Source organism: Ciconia boyciana, chromosome 9 (assembly GCF_034638445.1).
Source record: "Ciconia boyciana chromosome 9, ASM3463844v1, whole genome shotgun sequence".
Classification (NCBI taxonomy): Eukaryota; Metazoa; Chordata; class Aves; order Ciconiiformes; family Ciconiidae; genus Ciconia; species Ciconia boyciana.
Window position 1 is genome coordinate 24513875 of NC_132942.1, and position 21917 is coordinate 24535791.

Here is a 21917-nt window from a genome sequence, read left to right on the forward strand (position 1 = left end):
TATCCCCTTTATTTGCATCTTCCGTCCACTTGGAAACGTAGCCAGGCTGTGGTTTAAGGGCTCTCTTTACTCCTCCTTTCAGAGCTGAGCTGCCCGAGTATGTCCTGGACTTTGGCTATGTCATTCTCGGTAACATCCACACACACATCGTGAAGATCACCAACACCGGGCAGTTCCCTGTGTCCTTCCATGCCGATGGACGGGTCCTGTGTGACACAGGTAACCGGTGCTGGAGAGACTTCACGTGGGCTTGAAGGAGCTGTCTCTGACAGATTAGCTTAAGCCACTGGACATGGAGAGGTTTTTTGAGTGCCTGTTTGTATAGCTTTTTCCTCCTTAGTACCCCCTGCTCGTTGCTTTAGAGCCTGAGTTCTGGCCAGCAGTGCCCAGAGGCCTGGCCTGCCTATGACTGTCCTAACACTTCATTGTAGGAGCTAGATGGGCTGATCACCTTGGTCACCTCTCAGCATCTTCTGCTCTTGGCTACCATGAGCATTATCAGAGCTTCTTTGTGCACTCTGTGGGCTTGTGTTGCAAACAGATGGACTCTTTGTGGTTTGGAAGTGCTTTGTTTAGCATTCATAATGTCATAGCACTTCTGTTCAGCCTTTATTGAGAAAACAGCCTGTGAGGTCCTCTGTTGTATCGAAATAGGCTTCCAAAACAGGCCTTGAGGTAAGGCTGCAGTGCCATCAAACGGTCACTTGCTGTGTCTGAGGAGTGGTCAGGTGTCTCCTCCAAGTTGTTTTCCAGGGAACACCATGGCATGGGGGAATCATAGTTGGAAATTCTCCTTTGGAGATGTCCTTCCCTGGGATGCCTGGTGAAGGAATTGCTGGAGGTCCTCAACTGACATGTTTTCTTTTTACCATGTGGGTCTTGAATTCTGGCTGTGAAAACCCTTTCTCCTTGTGCCGTGACAAAGGAGAAAGAGTGGCAGGCTTCTCCAGAGATGCAAAGGGGTCTTTCACAGAGCTGCCAGCCAGGGCACCTGGCTTAACGTATGGCCTTAATGTGCTTGTGACACATTTCATGTTGCTTGAGTGTCTCAACTGCTTTATTTTTATCTGTTCAAGGTTTCAGCGTGGAGCTGGACCGCGTGAAGCACCTGCCCTACTGCGAGACAGAGATGTTCGAAGTGCGCTTCGACCCACAAAGTGCCAACCTGCCACTGGGAGAGGTGGATGTGCTCCTGCCCATCAAGGTACCACATAGTGCCTCACCTCCCTGTGCCCGCACCACCTTTCGGGGCAGGCAGCAGGTCGGAGACAGCAGCAGATGTCACTTGGGCTCTCAGCTGGATGCTCTTGTCCTTCACTAGGTAGCAGGAGGCCCCATGTTTCACATCCGCCTCCGTGCCAATGTGACTGTGCCGTCCCTCTGCCTCTCCAGGGACAGACTGGAGTTCTCCGCTGTTCAGTGTGGGCAGTGCCAGGAAGAAACTGTCCAGCTCTACAATCAACTCCAGGTCCCCTGTAAATGGTTCATCACCATGAATGAGCCTATTAAGAAGGTAAAGCACAGACAACGTGTAACATGGAACTTCTTGGTTGGGTTTTCTTTGCTTCTCTTGCCTTTTCTGCACCTATGGCTGCCCGAGCACTTGGGCTACAGCTCGTGTGAGGAAGCTTTTGAGGGTACAGAGCAAGGCTGGTTCACCTGAACCTGTTCACTAGCTGATGCTTCACTTCTCTGCCATCTTCACCCATTCCTCCTCCTCTGAGGACAGTGCCTCCCCGTCTGCCTGCCTTGCTTTTATATGTCTTCCCTCCAGTTCTAGGCCAGCGGTGGCCACAGTTGGTTTGGATGTGGGTGCTCTCAACACCATGACAGTATCTCAGAGCACTGCAGGAACCAAGGGTCTGTCCTCGCAGACCAAGGAGACCTCACATGATTGGTTTCTGTGCTCAGGTGGACAAACATTTGCCAGCGAGCATGCGTCGGAAGCTGCTCCAGGAATTGAAGGCCAAGCCCTGTGTCTTTGAGGCGCTGCCCTCAGCTGGAGCCCTCACTCCAGGACAGCGATGCAATGTGCGAGTCAGGTTTTCGCCCATGGAAGAGGTAAGATTGGTGGGTGTCACCCCCAGGAGGTCTGGCAGGGCAGTATGGTAATGAGAGCCCAGCTCAGGGAGCAGGAGATGAGGTCTACCTCCACAAGGAGCTTTCTGCAAGCCCTGTACCCACTGTGCCTCAGTTTCCCCAGCAGCACACTCTTCTGAGAGGTACTTTGAAATCCCTATGGGGAGCTTGCACAGAGAGCATCAGGGCACTGCGGTGTGGCTCCCTCTCGGTGCATTGGGGGAAATCTGCCTGTTTCCCCTCGTCTTCCGCCTTGCGTGGGTGTTTTTGCAGGCTACAACGCTCTTGTGCAGAGCAGCTGGCATGCTCGCAGGGGATAACCCTGGAAGGGCCAATTTAGGCTAATCTTGCTGCTGTTACCAGCAGAAAAACAGCCACCAGGCACCTTCCTGAGCATGACAGGACAGTCACCTGTAGTGGTGTGCTGCCAGTGGTCCCTGTGGCTCTGGCCCAGCCTTCCTGCATGTTCCCAGGCAGTCTGGGAGTCAGCATAAACGACAGAGCATTCCCAAAGGCAGTTTGCATGTGGCCCTTGTGACTTGGAAACTGGCGGTGTGTAACAGTATGGACACAAGTGCTTCCATGCCTAGGAACTGTCCCAGAGATGTTTTAATTGCTAGCAGAGATGTAACCGTCTTGTCTCTGGCTTTGACCAGGGCCAAGCACTGAGCAGAGGAGGAAGATCCTTATTTCTAGCCAGTGAGAGCTCATCTGCCTCTTTCATATAGCTGATGTTTGCCTGATGCAGCAGTGCCAGGACTGTGTCTGGGCAACATAACCCTGAAGAAGGAGGTGAAGCAGCTCCTGAGTCCTGTGGGAGCTGAGTCCACCCATGAGGACCTTTCTTACAAGCATTGCACTCCCTCATGACTAGGTGAAAACATCTGATAGTCCATTTTAGATCCATCTGATACCCAAATATCCAGTTACACTTCACACCAGGATTCATCTCAGTTACTCAGAGCCAGCATGCAGGTGCTGTAGCCCCTGCTATAAGTTAATAATCTGTTTTCCATTCACCTTAGAGGTACTGATAACATCCTTGGTGTTAACATAGGATGTTGACATCCTGATAACAACCTGTGACCTTGGGGAAAGGGTTGAATTTGCGGCCCTGTCACCTGGGACTTTGTGGAGGAGCTTTCTGCACTTCTCTCTTTTCAGAAGTCTTACAGAAGTAAGCTGAAGATTAACATTTGCCAGAGCACCCAGCACCTCCAGCTGCAGGTCTCGGGGCACGGGCTGGAGCCACAGCTGGAGTTCAGCCCCCCAGTGCTTGAACTGGGACCGCTGTTGCCGTACAGCCTTGGGGCAGAGGGGACAGTGGTGGTGAAGAACCCATGCGAGTTCCCCATCGAATTCTACTCACTGGAGTTCGACCAGCAGTACCTTGCTGAGGAGCAGGTGAGAAGGAAGGTCTGGTCCCCACGTGCATGCTCCCATAGCTTCACAGTGCTCCAGCATTGCCAGGCTTGTGCTGGAGAGATGGAGACAGTCCCCAGGGCAAAGTCAGGTGGCATTTCAGGGTTAGCCAGCTCTGCTGGCAGGCTGTGGAGGGGCTTGGATAGTCCATGTTGTTGGGAGGAAGAAATGAGGGAGAAGATAGGTTGGCTGGGAAGTCTGTTCATGGGATGGAGATGAAACACATCCTGTATATGGCTTCTCTTCCCTATGTGCACAGATCCTGCGGATGCTGAAAGACTACGATTGCCACAACACCTTATTGCTGCCTCCACGGGCCCCGGGTGAGAAGCTTCCCCCAGAGGTGCTGGAGTATTATCAGGACCAGAAAAGGCTGCAGGATGAGCAGGCAAAGTCCAAGACTGGGGAGCCGGCAGGCCAGGACAATGGTGAGGGTTTGGCATTGGTTGTCCTGAGTGTGGACACAGTAGGGAGTCCAGCCCACCTACCCTGAGCTCTCCATGACCTCATTCTCCATGGAAAGCCCATGCTTTTAGCAGCCACCCATTCCCCAGCTTGGTGGAGGAATTCCAGGGTGAAGGTCTGTGGCTTGTAACACGCATCCTTTACCAGCCCTGAGTGCAGCCAAAGCAAGCTCATATCTGTCTACCATGGACTGGGGAAATAATCAGGATATCCCCTTGTGTCCCTCAACCATGAAGAATAGGACTGGATGAGTTCTTCAGCCAGTAGAACCAGGTCTAATATCACTAGCTATTTTATATTTGCTCCTTCCCAGCAACAAAAGCACAAGCTCAAAATTTCCCTGAAGACAGAGACAGCCTGGACAGGCTTCTCAGTGCCTTGGGAGTTTCCCTCCTTGGGAAATTTTCCATCTTTTGCATGTGGCCGCGCAAAGTGGTGAATGGCAAAGAGCAGATTCCCTGGCCATGTTCACCCCCTTCTTCCCTCTCCATGTCCTTCCTCCTCAGCAAACTTTGAAGATGTCCAGTCTCTGTCAGATCAAGGAGGAAAGCACTCTGCTGGGATTGTTCAGACCATCTCATCCCATAGCTCAGCCATTCCCTCCTCCATTTTTGATGAAAGCCAGCCCAACAAGGTGGATTCTAAATCTGAATGTGGAGAAGAGGAGGAGGAAGGTGCTGAGAAAAGACACAGGACGGGTAATAACCCTAAGCTCTTCACCTGTTTTATGTCTGTTGTGGCAAAAGGGCCTCAGTGGAGGACTTCAGTGTCACCTCCATCACTTCACTGCAGCCTGGTGCCATCTTCACTTCTGTAGGCCCTGAATCCACTCTTGCGTATGAAGTCTGTAGGATCCTGAGAAGAGTCTGGGGCAGGGGCAAGCGAGAGGCCAGAGAGGTTTTCCCCAGCTTTGCCAAATTAGCACCTTTGCTCCCAGGAGCTGCTGGGATCAGGATAGTGTTGTTCCCTTTCCTAGGCAGGGCAGTGCGCACTCTGTCCTATGCAACATTGCAAGCCAGATGGCTTTTGGTGATATTCTAAGGGCAAAGGTGGGAGCTCTTTGTAAATGCTGTTATGGTGAATTCAGAGCCCAGCCAGATCTCCTGGTGTAATGTTCCTAAAGCATCCAGCTTTTGGATAATCGCTTGGCCCCAGATGGAGCCTCTCCCTTGGGACTGTGTAAAATGCCCAGTTCTGTGTGTCTCTGACTTACTCAGCAGGACCCAGGGCCAAACTCCCACGAGGACCATCTTGACAGTTAACGGAAGGAGACTTGGCCCAGTCTTTTTAGGTATTATGGGATGCTCATTCTTTCCTTTCTGCCACCCTACTTACTATAATCTGAACAGGAACCTTTACCAGCATCTAGGACAGACCCTGATCTGCACAAGACTAAAAGAAGGGCATGGGGAGACCCCGGGCATGGCATTGGTTTCAGCAGAGTCTTCTCTCCCAGGATCTGAGGGGATGGGGAGGATGATCAGGATCATAGGTAGGCAGGAGGCTGACTTTTATACCTGGTTCTGCACAGCAGAGCATTGGCAAAGCACCGCCAGCAGCAAAGAGGCCACAGGAGAACTGGACGACAGCCCTGTCTATAAGGCCATTGCCCGCCACCTTGGCATCGATATCTCTGCAGAAGGACGTGCAGCCCAAAACCGCAGAGGGATTGTCGTCATTGTCCACGGGGCACCCCTGACAGGTATGTAAGCTGCAGCCCTTGGCTGCAAGGAGGTGGGGAAAGCAGGAGAGACATATCCTGGTGGACCATGGTGCTTGGTTGATCACTTGAAGCAAAGTGAGGTAAGCCACAGCTCTGCTGGTAGGTGAAACAGTCCCAGGCCTTCACCTAGCTGGTGCAAGTGGTGTGGCTCATCTTGTGTCCATACAGCTAGGCTCTCATTCCCCCAGACAGAGTGGCTATGTCCCCATTGTCTCATGAGACCACGCTGCCTAGTGTCCGTGTTGCCTTGTGGGAGCAGTCCCTAGCCTATACTGACCCCCAGACCATGCCCAGATGTTGCCTGAGGCAGCACTGACCAGCACAGGCTAGCAAACGGTCTGAATGGTGGTGGGACAGGGCTTGAAACCCTGGCCCAGGGTTGAGGTCACCACAAGGGACGAAGTCCTCAGCTGAACATGAGGTGGAGATGATCCACGTGGCTCTAGAGGACAATGCTTCTAACCATGCTCAGGCTGCCTCCCTCATGGTTTCCTCTAAAGTGGCACTTTGCTTTCTGACTGTCCCTGAGACTTTGAAAGCCCCCTGGGGGCTTTCCAGAGCCTTTCCCTGAAATTGCCTCACATGCAAGTGTCACCAAGCAGTCTTCCTCTCTCTCAAGGCAAGACATCGGCAGCAGTTGCTCTGTCCAAATACTATGGCGCTGCCTGCTTGTCCATCGACACCGTGGTGACAGAAGCCATCTCAGACAGGAGCAGCTTGGCAGGGCTCCGCGCCCGGGAGCTGTGCATCAGGGCTGCCATTGAGCAGAGCCACAAGGAGACAGAGGATGCTGGTAAGGAGAAATGCTGAACCCAGAGCAGCACTTCAGAAACCCACCATGACCATCCACTTCTGCTTGCTCCAGAGAAGTTTGACAGCCCTTTGGTCTCTTAGGGAACATGGGTGCGGTGTGCAGAAATGCAAAGCCATTTCATAAAGCATCTCTGGTTATTAAAAAAAAAAATCTCTATTTTAAGGCCTCAGAAAGGGGCACTTTTACTGCCCCTGGGCTTCTCGGCACATTTTCCCTTTCCTAGGAGCGGTGTAGCACACCTCTATCTTTCTCAGAGTTTTTTGTATTTCCTCAAAGCTGAATCCAGCTTGCTCCTCATGGCTGTCAGGTGGAACTGCTGCCCACTTTAACAAGGAAAAAGCCCTCTGAAGTGGCTCATTAAGCACTAGACGACTGACTTTGAGTGTGGCTTCACAAGCATGAGAGGAAGGGAAGAATAACCTCCCCAGGGAGTTTCAGATGAGAGACACACTGCAGATGAGCTCTTTTCTCCAGAGATTTTCCTATACACGCTGTCAGGTCACACAGCTCATGCATGTTGTGCTGTTCTCCATCCGAGACTGGCGACTTTTAGGAAACTTTATTGGGCAGCTGGTGCCCTGAGCTCTGCAGGGTGAGGCCAGACCCTGGCTCTGGTGGGGGAAGCTTTGCATTGCTCAGCTTTGAACCTGATTGGGTTGGGAGCTGGTGGAGGGAAGAGAGGCCTGGGTCCCAGGTGGAATTATCCCACACAGAGGATTTAGCTCCAGTGGAAATGGGTGATGCAGCTGGGGCAGGGCTGCATGTTACAGTCTCTATGTGAGAATGCAGGATGGGTGCAAGGCATGGAAATGATGGTCCTGGAGAATGAATCCTTGGCTTGATCCATAGGGGAGCTGCTGTGCAACAGTGTCACCTGTGTGCACATTTGTTACAAGGGGCACAGGGCTGTGCATTAAAAACTCTCTGGCTTTAAAATCCAGTATCAGATGGTGTGCTTTATCATGCTAATAAGAGAAGCGGGGAAGGAGCTGCTTCTGGAGAGCAGTGCTGCTAGTGCCTGGCAGGCTGGGGGATGAGTGCTGTGTCCCTACCAGGGCACAGGGCTGTGCCCATTGGGTTGGAAGGTGCCTGCTTGCTCCATGCAGTGCCTGTCACCAGCCCGCTGAGCCATCTGCCCCCTCCACAGGTCAAAATGCAGATGTCTCCCTCAGCCTGCAGTTCAGTGCCGAGGCCAAGCACAGCCCAGACGTGAGCCAGACCAGCTCTGGGGACAAAGTCAGCCTGCAGTCCGTCAGTTCCCGGGGCCGAGCAAGCACTGCAGCGGGCAAGAGGAAGACAGATGGCCACACATCCCAATCCCAGAAACAGCATCTAATGGATCTGACAGGCTCCCAGGTGAAGCATGATCTGCACTGGTTAATGCCTGGGACCTTTCTGTTGCCTTTGAGAAGTGAAGGGGCTGCTTACAGTGGAGGCTCCGTGTCACTCAGAGCCTGGTGCGGGGGTATATAGTGCAGAGAGCTAGCTGGGCAGGCTGGGCATGGCTCAGGGTGGGAACAAAACCCTGTGCTCTGGCAGAAAAACTGTACTGGGTCTTAAGGGTTTGTTGGCAAAGTGCAGTCCTGGCTAACGTGGCTGCAGGCAGAGGGCAAAGCTGCAGGATGCTGCGCCGGGGGCTTGCAAGCTTGAGTTTCTGCTGGCCAAGGGATGTGCCCTCCAGGGTTGTCCTCTGGAGCTGCTGGCCTGCAGTTTTGTTCTAGTCTCCCCCTAGTGAGAGATCCCAGCTCCAAATCCAGCAGTTGGAATTCTTTGGGGGTTTCCAAAGTGTTTTATTTTTCTTGTGGTGCTCAATGTTGCAGGGCTCATCCAGTTCTCATCTCATCTCTCCGCTTCCCTGTGTTCCTGTGCAGCAATGGCTGAGCATCAGTGGCAGCACAGTGGGAGAGCTGGGCTTTATGAGCTGCGTGCTGCCTGAGGACTTGCTGGTGGCCATCCTCTCTGAAAGGCTGCAGGTACGTGTGGTGGGGGCAAATGATATGTTCCTGCTACAGAGAGACAGGCAGCAAGGTACAATTTGGAGAGAAGGAGGTCTGTATCTGCTGTTGGAGGAGTCCTGGGCTGCGTGCAGGGATCCCTGGGTGAAGCTGCACATGCCATAAGTTGGCAGAGTGCAGGGAAAGATCAGACCTTGTCTGAGTTGCTGCACTTGGAACAACGATGCCTGGTGTCCTTTAACACTTGGGTTTACTGACTAGCTGAGAGTCCAATGTGTGCAACAGCTGACTTCATCTTCCTTTTCAACTTTATTCGCAGTTGAGTGACTGCTACCAGGGAGTGGTGTTTGATGGCCTGGAGACCCTCTTCGCACACAACATGGCATCTGCTCTCCTCTGCCTGCTCAAAGCTGTCAGAAATCGGCCTTACATCTATTTTGTGAACCTGTTCCAGGATTATGCTTCTTTGAAAGCCAGGGAGACAGCTGCGAAAGAGCAGGAAGGTAAGACTCTTCATCTCCATACCTCTCAAATCTTCTCTCCCAAGCCCTCAACCTTATCTGTGTGTATCTGGGTTACCAGCAGAGCTTGTAAGAAGTGATTTTATTAATCCTTCCACCTTCTGCCTCAGTGTAGCCAGCACTCAGCTCACGGTTGCTTAAAATACAGCAGAGCTGAGGCTGTAAGACTTACCTTTGTCTCCAACATTAAAGCTTGGGCACAAGTGCAAGCTGTTGTGGCTCAATAACTAGCCACCAGCCAGCTGTCGACAAGGCTGGTGCACATGAGCCAGGCAAAGCACGGGAACTCGCTGACCGCTGAGTTCAGGGGATTATCTGAATTTTGGAGCAGGGATATGGGCTCCCCAGTATCTCCTGGCAGGATGACAAGCTGAGTCAGGGCAGAGTTGTGAAGCCTCACAACTCACCCAGAACAGCAAGCCCTGTTTGCAGTCACTAATGGTTTCTCCTCTGGTCTGTGCTGAAGGACGGGAGCAGGAAGAAGCTGCCAGAAGGGAGAAAGCACGTCTCTGGGAGATGGATGAGGAAGAGTATGATGCCCTCACTGAGGAGCAGAAAGCTCAGTTTAATAACGATATACGACAAGTCCAGCGTGAGAGGAAGAAGAGGTCTGTAAGCCTTCCATGGGTAGTTCCCCAGGACAGTGTCCCTGAAGGGTTTGCCTGCTCCGGAGACCTTGGTTGAGCTCAGAGGGGTTACAGAGCACAGGCCAAAAGTGTCTATTACAAGCAGCACAAGGATGGCCAGTTCCACCTCCCTGGTTCCCAACAGAGGAAGAACCTTCCTCTGGTGAGGTGCAGGGAGCTGGACTCTGTGCTTGCCTTGCCACTGCACTTATGTGCCACACATAAGTGGCAGTGGCACATCAGTGTCTGTAACTTAATTATTTTGTTTCTCATTTGCTTCATCTCCCTTCTTCACCAAACCAGAGGGGTTGCGGTGTGGGTTGGTGTGAGGTGCAGCTATGCTGGCTTGGTTTAGATACCAGTCTTGCTGTACGTGAAGTCCTTGCAATGCTGATCTCCCAGAGTTGTCCTTACTGAGTGACCCCAGCCATAAAAGCTGGTGTCTCTTAGGCTCACCTTCAGCTGCAGCAGCAGGTGAGCCTCGGAGAAGCTCTGATCCAGCAAAGCAGCTGTGTTCAGAAAGATGCATAGGATAATTGTAAGTCTGTATTAATCCCTGCCTGAAACGGGGGGGGATGGACCTGCTTAAAGTGAGCGTGTGTTTCAGCACTTCTTTCGGCCCCAGCTGAAGTTTGTTTCCCTGGGAGGAGATCACTAGGGCTGCTTCAAATCATGATTTCCAAGACAAATTTCCCATGGTTCACAACTGGGTTCCAGCAGGAAACCTGGTTGTTCAGAGCCTGTTTTGCAGGAGGGGAGTTACTGCAGCCTTTGCTTTCTGATTGATATGGTTATTCTCACTAAGGAGCAGGCTGTGCCCAGGGAGGAGGGGGGCTTGGATAAGCCAAGTACTGGTGCAGGGATTTGTGAGCTGAGTTACACTGGGAAATCAAGAGAGGGCTTCAGGCATCAGTGCGGAGAGATGGTGGATCAGTCTTTGGCAGTGTGCTGGAGGTGTCCAGGTGGACCTTATTGGAGAAGCAGTACAATTTAGACCTTATGACAGCAAAGCCTAGGTATGCCTGGTCCTGGAGGTCCCCTCCCACCTTTCCTCAGTTTGGATGTTCTTAGCCTCCTCAGGTTGAGGGAAGTCCATGGAGATGGTCTAATGGTTCTACCTGGCTTTCAGCATCAATGACTGAAGTGCAGGACCAGCTGGGATTGCAGTGAGCCCAGATTTGTGGTGGTGACTCTCAGGGATGTTTTCTGTTTGGCTTGCTGAAGGGAAATGGAGCAGCTGGCTCAAGAGCTTGAGGAAAAGCACCGGCGGGAGCTAGAACGCTTGAAGGAGGAAGAAGAGCTGAAGAAGAAGTCTAAGCGGGGGAAGAGAGAGCTTGGAAAAGACAAAGATTATGCTTCGGGGAAGAAAAGCCAGCCTGGAGTCAGGCAGGTGGGTGGTTGTGTTTACAGAGATGAGTAAAAGCCCTGGGGACCTTCCCGCTGAGTTGTGCTGTTCCCCAAGAAGCCAGCAGCCACACACTGTGCTGGGGATGAGTACTTGGCCATGAGTAACACATGGGGCTGTGCTGGGAAACAACAGCTGGTGTTGGATCATGCTGCTGCTTCACCAGGGGTGTTTTCCCATGGGTTTGTAGGAGTGCTGCTCTTCTAGGATCATACTGCCTTTGGGTCATGGCTTCATGTAACTCCATGCATTCACTGTGAAGCCCTAGATAGTTTTAATCCAGCATTTCTCCCCACTCTGCATGTGACTTACACCTCTGAGCCATGATCTGTCTGGGCTGTGGTGTCTTTTCCTACATGTCTGGCAGAGGATACCACCAGGTCTTAGGTATTCATTAGCATCCAGACTTCCCAAAGAGTCAGCCAGCCACAGGGATGCTCAGCACACCAGAAACAAGCCCAGAGGACTGCACAGGAGTAAGGAGGTGTCTTAAGTTCCCTGTTTGGTTTGGGAAGCTGTTCTGTTTCTCAGCTGGTTTGCATGATTCCTTGTCAGTGTGGCACCAGGGAGTTTGGTTTCAGTTGAGCTAAACTGGGTACCAGCTGCATTCTGAATTGGGATTTGTACAGCACCTAGCACAGGTCTCAGATGAGGCTTGTGGTGCTATTGCAAAGATCATCACTGTCCTACAGCATCTGAGTCAGTGCTTTGAAATGCTCACTGCTTTTTCCTGCTCCTCCTGCCCAGAACATGAACACATCCACCAGCAACACCAATGCATCCACCAGCAACCGGTTGGATGTCACCGAGGGGGTAGACAAGAAAGGATCTGTAAAGGAGCACCCAGACTCTGTTGCAGGCGACAAGGAAGATAAGAAAAAGCAGAGCAAGGTTCCCCTGACGAATGCCAGCCCGGCAGTGGTTGTGCAACCCGCAGACCCAGAAAACGGGGAAACGAAAAACGAGACCCAGAGTGACAGTGAGAAGAACTTGGCCTTGAGGTTTAAGATCTATGAGTCATTGCAGAAGGATGTCATGCATATTTTGTCATCCTGGGACAGGGTTCAGGGTATCCTGCTGTCCCCTCTGAACCAAGAGGAGGTTCGGCACCAAGCAGAGGACCAGTGCCAGCATTTATCGAGCCGCAGGAGCCGGAAGGACAAAGAGAAGGAGCGTCAGGAGAGGCTGGAGAAGGAGCGCCTGGAGAAGGAGTGGCTGGAAAAACTGAAGGCTCTTGAAGACTCCAAGTTATCTCAGCTGGAAGGGGAAGGTGCAGAAGGGTCAGTCAGAGGCCAGGATGTCGGGGTGCCCTGCTTGGACATCCAGGTACTGAGCTCAGAAGATGTGACTAGGAAGATCCTGGAAAGCAGCAAGCTGCCAGCAGTGGAGCAGGTAAAGCCCTGTGGGGCTCAGATGCTGAGCCTGCCATGGTCTGGGCCGGGGTGCATTGTGTCCCGCCAGGTGACAACGGCACAGAGCCTTGTCCAGGCCACTGATGATGTTCCACAATGGCTCTGCAGCAGCCACATGGCTGGGGAAGTTCTCAGTATCCCTCAGATGGGTGGAAAGAGGGAGTGCTCTCTGTTCAAGCATCCTGTCTGTTCAGAGAGTTTCCCAGTCTGGAAATCATTAAAGATGGTCCCAGGGCAGGGCAGCTCATGGTCATTGTTTCCTTCAGCTGAGTCACTCAAGAGAGAGGTTTCTCTCTAGGTCCCAGTTGTAGGTCCTGACACTGCTCTGGAGCCTGCCCACCCCACTGGGCATAAAAAAGCATTGTATTCCATATAAAAACAAAAAAACATTGCCAAAAGCTCAGTGCCTTTAAGGAAGGAGTATGAGGATGAAGGTGACGGGAGTATAAACAAGGTTTTCTCTTATGCTTTAGATCCTGGATGACCTGGGACTGGGTCCCTCAGGGCCTCCCATTCCCCCTACTGCTTTTTACTCTGTGATCCGCTACCCAGAGAAGCGAATGGCCCCTGCAGCAGGAGAAGCCCTCAAGCACTTCGTCTTTGTTGTGCCAGAAGGTGCCACTGTGGAAGATGAAAAGAAGAATACCGAAAGTCTCGTGGATGCCCCCATCATGCCCACAGTGAAGGTGCCAGGGCAGGGGCCAGGCTGGATGGAGGCATGATGGGAGGGGGGGGATGGAGAAGAGTCACTGGGAAGGGCAGTGAAGACATGATGGGGTCCTGTGTCTGCAGGCATCTCTTTTGTCTGTCCAAAAGAGACAGCTCTGCTTGAGACATAGGGCAGTTCTGTAAGGCAAGAGAAAAAAAAATCACCTAAACCCTTAACTTCCCTTGAAGAGAGGGTCCTGGGTGAGGAGAGGTGTCATAGGCAAAACAAAGTCCAGTAAGGAAGACCAAGTCCCTGGGCAGACATGAAACCAGTAGGTGCTGGTTACTTATTTATTCTCTCTCCTGTTTGTTAACAGATGCGCAGCTTCCTTTCCAGGATGGGGATGTCTCAGGGCAGGGCTCACCTCTCTCTCCCTTTTCTCTCTCCCCTTGGTGCGAAGATGTCAGAGCAGCAGGTCACCCCAACCAGGGGCCAGTCGAGGAAGGAGAAAGCCGCAGGCAGCCGGGAGGCTGCGAGGGAGAAGCGGAGCTCTAGCCGGGGCAGGAGAGGTCTCCAGGTGCTGGGCACAGGAGGACCCACACGTTCCCCCAAGGTGGACCAAAGTGGTGCGGACATGGTCCCGTCCCCAGGGAGATCCGTCAGGTGAGCTGTGAGGGAGGACATGATCCCTCTGCTTCATGGCCATCTTGCCAAACGAGGTCCATCATCCCCAGCTCTGCAGGGCCTTTCTGCTGGTGCCTCCATGGGATGGCGAGTCCATGGGCCTCCTCCTTGTCACGTTTGCTCGTTAGCGATGTCTGAAGCCTCCTCTTTAATTGCCAGGCTGAGCAGCTGCCGGTGGATAGTGCGTGCCCGTGGCGAGGTGGAACTGAAGGTTCACTTTAGCTCCACAGTGTTGGGCCAGTTTGATCAGACACTGCATTTTGAGGTCCTGGGGACAAACCGTCTGTACCAGCTGCACTGCAGGGGCACCTGCCTGTATCCCACCATCAGCCAGGACCCACGGTAAGGCTGGCCCATGGGAGCCTCCCACACTGCCTTCCCCTAAACTCAGAGCCAGGGCTGCCCCTTGTACCCCTGTGACCTTCTGGCTTGGGCAGAGTGTGCTGCCTGAGCAGCCCAGCATCTTTTCCCATGCTTGGAGCTGGGAACCAGTACTGGTACTTCATCCACCAGTAAGGATTATGGCTTTCTGACCAGGTTTTCTACTTAGACCATCTCACAGCTCCTCATTCCCTGTTTTTTCTCCCCAGGCTGGTGTTTCGTCACTGGAGGAAGAGCAAGGCGGATGATGACATCATCTTCAAGCAGTATGTCATGAACACGGGTGTATTCCACTTTGGACCACTGCTGTGCGGGAAGTCAAGAGACTGGTACGTGCTCCCCAGCCCGAGTGAGCATCCTCATGTGCTCCCTGCTCAGAGTGAGATGTTGGGATGGGATCTCCAGGGCCTTGTGCTTTCATGGATATGCTTGGAGACATGCTGTCCCAGTGGCACAATTCAGGGCAGGCTTAGGCAGAGACCTTGGAGATAGACGGGGTTGAAGGGCCATGGATCTGTGAACTTGAGCAGATAACAGGCACGTGAGTCTTGGAGGAGCTGGGGAGAGATAGAGATAATCTTCCTACCCGATGGGTGCCTTGGTGGCCAGAGCCACATTGCTGCTTCCAGCTTGAAGGTGACTTGGGGCAACTTGTGTCCCCCTTCCACATCTGAGCTTCACCACCTATAAAATGAACTTTATGGTGCTTTTTTAAAGTGCTTTGAGTTCTATGGGTAGACTGAACGCGCAATTATTGTCCTGATGGTTTTGTAAACCATTCATTAATCTGTAATATTAGTAAGACTTTATGATTTGATCTGCCAGTGTGTGTGTTGGGGGGGAACCTGCAGAGGAATAAAAATGGGATTTACATTTTTCTGATCCTCACTGCTGGGTAAAGTCTGCCTGAAAAAGTTGTCATTGTAGCTGCTGGCATATTTCTATTTTTAACATTGCCTTTTTTTTTTTTTTTAATATTAGAAATTAAGTTCTTGTCTTAGTGGGAGCTCTGGAGAGCTAGTGGTATTTTGACAACCCAAGAAAATTAAATCAAAACAGTTTAAAAAACAAAAGAGGAACTTTAGCCAGGCTGATGAATGGTCTCAGGTTTCTGTTTGCCTTTTTAACCCTTTAACTCCAAATTCTGTTCCACACCTGAGAGAAGGGACATTTGTTAAATTTAGCATTCCTCTTGGGAATTAATCCTTTCTATTTCCTTCCCTGAGACTTGGAGCTAACCCATGAAATACAAGGCAATCTCATGACTTTTTTGAAAGAGATAAGCTAAACTATTTTTAAAACTCTTTTCAGAAGCATTTCTTTATATACCCTGCAGGGAAGGAAACCCATCAAAGAAGGGAAAAGAACCCATGTGCCTGGCATACTTTTATTTTTCCAGGTGCCTTTGAATTTATATTTTGTAAAACGGTCTTTATTTAAGTGGTCTGTGCATCGTCACGCTTCTGGGATGGAGGCACCAGGTATAGGGGCAGACATCAAAGTAATGCAAGGATGAATACACATCCCATGCAGCATGCCCCTGAAAGTGATCCTTTTTCTTAGCCTGCTTGTTAGACCATGGTGTTCCAGTGCAGCCTCCTGCTGCCAGGGCACAGTGCTTTCCTCGATATGTGGTAAAGATGATGGTCCCCGGGTCTCCTCTGCAGCCTTTTCCCCTTTTGTGGGCAGGTACAAGGCACTGCACTATCCCAGCAACTGCGAGAAGATAACCATCCTCAATGTCACCCCCTTGGAAGCAGAGGTGCATTTCTTCTTTGAGCACGATCTCAAAGCGGACACGTTCCTTTTAGACCCTCCCAGCATGAGCCTGAAACCTAACGAGAAGCAGGTAGGGGACAGGCAGGTAGGGCAGGCACCGGTAGAAGTGCCCAGAAGCTGTTCCTCCTGCTCACTGAATGCTCTTCTGTATTTCTTTTTGCGGGGACGGCACTAGGAGCTGAGCATTTGGGCGTACCCCACTTCAGCTGGTCTCGTGGAAGACAACCTCATCTGCTGCATTCAGGAGAACCCAGAGCCAGTGGTGTTCCACCTGTGCTGCCAGGGGGTGCAGGTGGAGCTGGGGGTCAGCCCCAAACAGGTGCATTTCGACAAGCTGCTTCTGCACAGGTCAGTCATCCCACAGCCACTCTGCCAGGGACAAGAGCTCTCAGCAAGTTCCCCTTCAGCTTCTCTTGCTAGCTGTGTGACCACTCAGATTGAAGGCTGGGCTAGCATCCCTCTTTCTCCCAGCAATTCCCGGTCTCTTGCTCACCATTCCTCACTGGCTTAAATATCTTGTAACAGCCATGAGCTCCATAGCCCCCCAGCAATGCTGTGCGATGAGCATCTCGACACATTTGTATCTTATCTGCTGGTTCAGAAAGCAGTCCAGTTGCTCCTCTTTATCTCCCTTCTGTTGGATACACTTCTAACACCAAGCTCTCCCCCAAGGACCTCACCTCTTAGACTTGTGACATAGAGAAAACATTTAACTATGGTTTCATATGCATGGATAGGGCTGCTCCAAGTTGCATTCAGTTGCAAGGCTAGCATGACTGTCGAGCAACCAGTGCTGAGTGTCTTCCTGTCTCTACAGGAGGGACAGCAAGACCCTGGTCCTGCGAAACAGCACCCCACTGCCCATGGCCTGGCGGCTCAGTGGGCTGGAAAACCTTGGCGAGGACTTCTCCGTGTCACAAGTTGAGGGCATCGTTGGTCCCCGCACGGAGTTTGGTGTGCATCTATATTTCAAGGCCACAAAGGCTCTAAGCATTAAGAAGATGATCCGACTAGAGGTGAGGGGGACTGTCCCATCCCTGGCAGAGCAGGGCAGAGTCATCAGCCCTGTGCTCCTAGGGATGAAGTCTGTGCTTGAAAGGATACCCTGCAAAGAGGGCAAAAGGATGAGCCTTCATGAGATTACTTTCTATCCGCATTGCTGGTGGGGGGCAGGCCCTTAGCAGCAAGGGACTCTCACTGAAGGATAATGGTTTGGAAACTTAGTGACTGCTAGGGTGCTCTTGTAGCTGAGCTTCATCAGGCAAGTACATTGTGGAGTCAGGAAGAGATGTGCCTGACGGACATAAGGGTGCTATGACCCCAACTTCTGCTTCCTCAGACTGGGTTCGACAGAATACATGGTACATCCCTGAGCATCCACGTCACCTCAGATAACCAGCTGCTGCTTCTGCGAGGCTTACACCTGGGTTATGAGGCTGCATCCTGAGCCCATATTACAACCACCTTGCTGCTGTGCATGGTTGAATGCCGTTGTTTGGTTGTCCAGACTTCAGCGTGTTCCCTGCACCCATCCTAGAGTCTGTCTGGGGCTCTTAACGTCAAGCAACAAACTCTCGCCCTGGGATTTTGTTCCCCGTGGTTTAGAGGCTGTATTTCAGTGAGGATGCTGGGTGACTGAAGAGGTGAGGGTTGATTGTCCATGCCACCTGGTCTGGGACACCTCACACTTCTTGTGGTTGTTTTTACATGACTGTGCCTCCCAGGGTACTTTAGCAGCAGTGTTCCCTCCTGTAGGAGTGCAGAGTTGGGCTGACAGGGTTTCTCACTGCAGCAGAATCCCGCTGGGTCAGCCCATGAGATGAACAGGTTAGGAAAGCTTGGGAGTCCACAAATGCTTGTCAAGCAGGGGAGGCCATAGTGGAGGCAGCTGGCAGAGACAAGGACTCATGCTGTCTACCAGAAGAATTTAGAAGAATGGTCTAAGCAGTGTTTGTTTCTTGCTGCCTCAGGTTTCAGACGCAGAAAACGTCCTGGGGATTGTTCAGATTGAAAATATCCAAATCCTTGCAGAGGCCTATGATGTTGCTCTGAGCATCAGCATTTCTAAAGGTCAGTGGATGCCCCCAAAACAAAGTAGTCCAGGTGCATTGCATTGCCTTGGCAGGTGTGCAACCAAAGCACTTGGGAGGGGACAGGATAGCATGCAAGCATGGCACGGATACATAAAGCATGTATTCTGCAAACTGCGTGAAGCACTGTCAGGGCACAGACAGCCTTGAGTCTCTCACCTCTGAACTTTGAAGTGTGCAACTTCATGTGCAGATTGATTTGGGGGCTTTGAAACAACAGTGAGGTGAACGAGCAGTTGGCAACTCCTGAAGGCTCGGTACGGTACATAAAGTTGTTGGATCTGTGCTTGGAAGCAAGGAGATGGAAACCGAGCTCCTTAACTGCTAAACCCTGCAGATATTGTCTGAGTAAGAAGAGAAAGGTCAGCAAAGTAGCTAGAGAAAACTTCCAAGAACGGAAACTTGCTGAGAAGGGTTTTGTGCCTCCTGAGAACTCCAAATATGTATCTTGTCACTTGGCGTAGTCTGCAGCAGCTCACAAATATTCACCATTTCTTACCTCGCTCTGCGGGTTTTCTGCAGGTACAGATGGCAGTGTGGATTTTGGAATCCTTAAGGTCCTGGATGACGCGAAGCAAGTGCTGACTCTGAAGAACAAAGGGAAGTACGAGACTATGTACAGGTGGGTCCAGCTGCCTGGTCTGTGAATGCATGGTGCCACCATTTGCCCAGGCCTGCATTCTCCTTCTGTCCATGGCTAGAACCTGTTCCCATGCTGGCTACCTCATGGTCTGGATAAATACAAAACCTGGGCTCTCTAATCTCAAATATTTTAATAGAGAATCCAGCCACACACTAGCAGTTCTTCACAGCTCAGCAGGAACCAGAAGGAGGGACCCTGAAATTTAAGCCGCTCACTGCTGAGATTCATTTTCTTTCTTTGAGGGTCAGCTCATTTCTCTTTATGAGACTCTTTAAAGGAGGGAATGAAAAAATTCGGTGTCAAGGTTAGCTTGCAACACTTGTGATTGTCTGCACTCTGTGTCAAGATCTGGGATTCCCCAAGCAGAGCTGGACTCTTTCCCTTTTATTTTTTTTTTTATGGTCCTATGCAAAGTCCTGGCTGTGCTGGTGGCACCTGTACTTTTAACTGCAGACGTCTTCATTCCTTCCCTTCCTCCCCAGTTTCAAGCTGGAAAGCGCAGATACCAACATACCCGACTTGGCATCCCACTTCACTATCCAGCCGCAGAAGGGCGTGCTGACTGTCTCCGAGCGCCCTGTGCAGGTCCAGCTGCTCTTCCACCCCAAGATGGAAATGAATATTGAGTACAAACCCATCCTGCACTGCCAGGTGTGCTGCCTGGGCCAGGCATTGTTAGCACACTATGTCTCGGGAGCATGAGCAGGTCATGTCTTCTGGAAGGAAGGCTTTAGCTGGGGAATCCTCTGTTATACATATACAACAAAGTCTTTCAGAAACCATTTGTGTTGCTTCCTAAGTGGAGCTGAAAATCTGGCTCTGCAGGAGGCGTTTAAACAGGGAGGGTGAGCTGATGGGGACCTGGGATGGGGTCAGGGGATAGAGATAGAGGCTGGCCTCTTTGCTATATTTACCAACCCCTCCTCCAATTGCAGGTGATTGAGCCCAGCATCTGTGAAGGAGGCGAGACCATCGCCATCATCCCAGTGAGGGTGTCAGCAAAAGCTGTGTTCAGCAAGTACAGCATTTACCCTGCCTCGCTCATCAACTTTGGTGCCATGATGAACGGCACTAGGAAAACCTGCACCTTCATGCTAGAGAATGAAGGCATCCTTGACTTTAAATTCCTCATCTACCGAGCAGACCAGGATGCACCTGTATTGCGAGGGAAAAGGTGAGAGAAGACCAGCACCACCCTTTCTGCCTGAGGAGGCACCTCAGCATGGCTGGTGTGTGACAGGTTATTGTCTGTTTGCGTCACTGGCTTGTGAACAGGGAGCAGAAAAATGCCTCAGTATCCCCATGCGTAGGACGAAGCTGGTGATATAGCTAATCTATCCATAAGCCGCAGCAATAGGTGCTGCAGGCAGCCATCCAGGAGCAGGAAGGCTTTCCTCCATGGAGAGGAAGGCCAGCTTTGGCCTCAGAGAAAGGCAGGGGGAGCTCAGCATGATGGATGTTTTCTGCTTTCTCCTCTCAGTGCACATCAAATGAAATCTGCCCACTCCCATGAGAGTGAAAACTTAAGCAAAATGACTCCCTCAGTCAAGCAAAGCAAGCACTCGCTGCAAAAGGATGCAAACCCCTTCATGCAGGTGGGTGGCTCCTGCTCCCCAACACGTGCCGCTGCAGGTGGTGTGGGAGGATGCCGCTGTGCCCAGGCTGGGGGCTCATCACCACAGGATGGGATATGGTCTGCATGATGGAAGTCCATCATCTCCCAGCCACAAGCAGAGGCAGGAGCTGCTCAGTCCCACTGACAGTCCCATGCTCTGGCTCAGACCTGGGGTTGTGGGGTCAAGAGAGGGGAGCACGTCCTGTGTTTGGTAGCTGCTAGCCAAAATAGGTCTGTGAATACCACAGATGCAGAATGTCCCTGTTTGAACTCCCAGTCAATAGATATCAGATGACCTTGCTTTTTCTTCTTCCCAGTCCCCTCTCTTCTCTCCCATCATTTCTCACAGTTGTTTCTGCTCTCCTGTTTTACCCCTGGAGGTTGAAGGATCCCAGCTACCACCTTCACCCTTTACACCCAAACTCCTTTCTCTGTGCCACTCAGGACAGTATTGCAGCTCCTCCTGGCTTGTTCATTTCATCCTGGGGCTGCCTTTGGGCCATGGAGTCATCCCTCCCTGCCCTGGGACTGGGGGCTTGGGCCCAGCTGGAGGACAAGGAGTGGCATACTCCTTGCTGGGGATGCTCAAGGTAAGGCTGTTAGACATCAGCCTCTCCTGGGACTCTTTCTGCAGGCTCGCTTCACTGTAGGCATGTTCACGGTGTACCCTGGCTTCGGCTCCATCCCTCCTGGGGGCCAGCAGATGATCATGGTGGATTGCTACGCAGAGCCACTGGGGACGTGCAAGGAGCACCTGTCCATTGATATCAGTGACAGAGACCCCAAGGACAATCCCCTTGGCATCCCCTATACCCTGTTTGCTGAGTCCTGCCTCCCAGGTATGCCCCAGCCAGAGGTTCCCATGGCCAGATCTGCTGCTGATCAGCACCTAAACTTACTGCTTAGATAGAGAGGCACCCTTACACCTTAGATAGAGAGGTTCCAGTCCTTTTTGAAGTCTGCTAGTGGCGAGAGGCTGGGAGGGATGCATGGAAGGATAAAAGTAAAGCAATACCCTTTGGGTATTGAGGACTGAGGGTGACTGAGCTCCATCCTCACAGCCAACTCTCCCACCCAAGGTTGGGTTTTGCAGTGGCCTGGGCAGAAAGGGCTTATCAAGCCTTCTGAGAGGCCAACAGGGTCCAAATAAATTCAGCAGGAAGGCTTCTCCATCCTCAGCCCTTCCTCTGGTCTGCTCACAGCATTTGTGGTTGACGACATAGAGTCCATCTTTGAGGAGCATCGAATCTGCAGCAACATCAACCTCTGCCAGATCCTACAGACAGTGCAAGACAGGGGCGTGTTCATCACAGATGAGAACAAGTTTATCTTCACCAATGTTCTGGTTGGGCATCAGGCCACAGCTCGCTTCAAGATCCGCAATGTGGACAAAGTCCCCTGTGACGTGGTCCTCTCCATCAAACCCATCCCTGGTAAGGTAAGAACAAGAGGCCAAGGTGACTGTTGCCTTTTAAAGGCTGTGTGATAGCCTGCCTTGTTCTCCAGATTCATTGCTTCCTCTTGCCCAGACTATTCCAGGTCAGTGCAGGTCAAACTACACGGGAGAGCAGCAATGCTGGGCTGACAGCTGGGTTGAATTCAGCATGTCTTAGGCAAGATTTTGGCTCACCCCTCTAGGTCTTTGGTGGGAGAC

The 21917-nt window shown here is 51.7% G+C and overlaps 1 protein-coding gene across 1 annotated transcript in view; it reads left to right on the forward strand.

The window, feature by feature from the left end:
• HYDIN (HYDIN axonemal central pair apparatus protein) overlaps positions 1 to 21917 on the forward strand; it is a 162708-nt gene that overhangs the window by 118714 nt on the left and 22077 nt on the right. Inside the window, exons 33-61 of the mRNA XM_072872234.1 lie at positions 83 to 219; positions 1077 to 1204; positions 1322 to 1513; positions 1912 to 2061; positions 3244 to 3483; positions 3761 to 3929; positions 4473 to 4664; positions 5498 to 5668; positions 6309 to 6482; positions 7651 to 7859; positions 8324 to 8476; positions 8778 to 8961; positions 9446 to 9587; positions 10830 to 10995; positions 11758 to 12402; positions 12896 to 13108; positions 13532 to 13734; positions 13915 to 14097; positions 14346 to 14465; positions 15826 to 15985; positions 16091 to 16263; positions 16733 to 16931; positions 17886 to 17985; positions 18528 to 18627; positions 19131 to 19299; positions 19584 to 19822; positions 20129 to 20243; positions 20898 to 21102; positions 21466 to 21701. Coding sequence (XP_072728335.1) covers positions 83 to 219; positions 1077 to 1204; positions 1322 to 1513; positions 1912 to 2061; positions 3244 to 3483; positions 3761 to 3929; positions 4473 to 4664; positions 5498 to 5668; positions 6309 to 6482; positions 7651 to 7859; positions 8324 to 8476; positions 8778 to 8961; positions 9446 to 9587; positions 10830 to 10995; positions 11758 to 12402; positions 12896 to 13108; positions 13532 to 13734; positions 13915 to 14097; positions 14346 to 14465; positions 15826 to 15985; positions 16091 to 16263; positions 16733 to 16931; positions 17886 to 17985; positions 18528 to 18627; positions 19131 to 19299; positions 19584 to 19822; positions 20129 to 20243; positions 20898 to 21102; positions 21466 to 21701 — 5467 coding nt within the window. The remainder of the gene's footprint in view (positions 1 to 82; positions 220 to 1076; positions 1205 to 1321; positions 1514 to 1911; positions 2062 to 3243; positions 3484 to 3760; positions 3930 to 4472; positions 4665 to 5497; positions 5669 to 6308; positions 6483 to 7650; positions 7860 to 8323; positions 8477 to 8777; positions 8962 to 9445; positions 9588 to 10829; positions 10996 to 11757; positions 12403 to 12895; positions 13109 to 13531; positions 13735 to 13914; positions 14098 to 14345; positions 14466 to 15825; positions 15986 to 16090; positions 16264 to 16732; positions 16932 to 17885; positions 17986 to 18527; positions 18628 to 19130; positions 19300 to 19583; positions 19823 to 20128; positions 20244 to 20897; positions 21103 to 21465; positions 21702 to 21917) is intronic.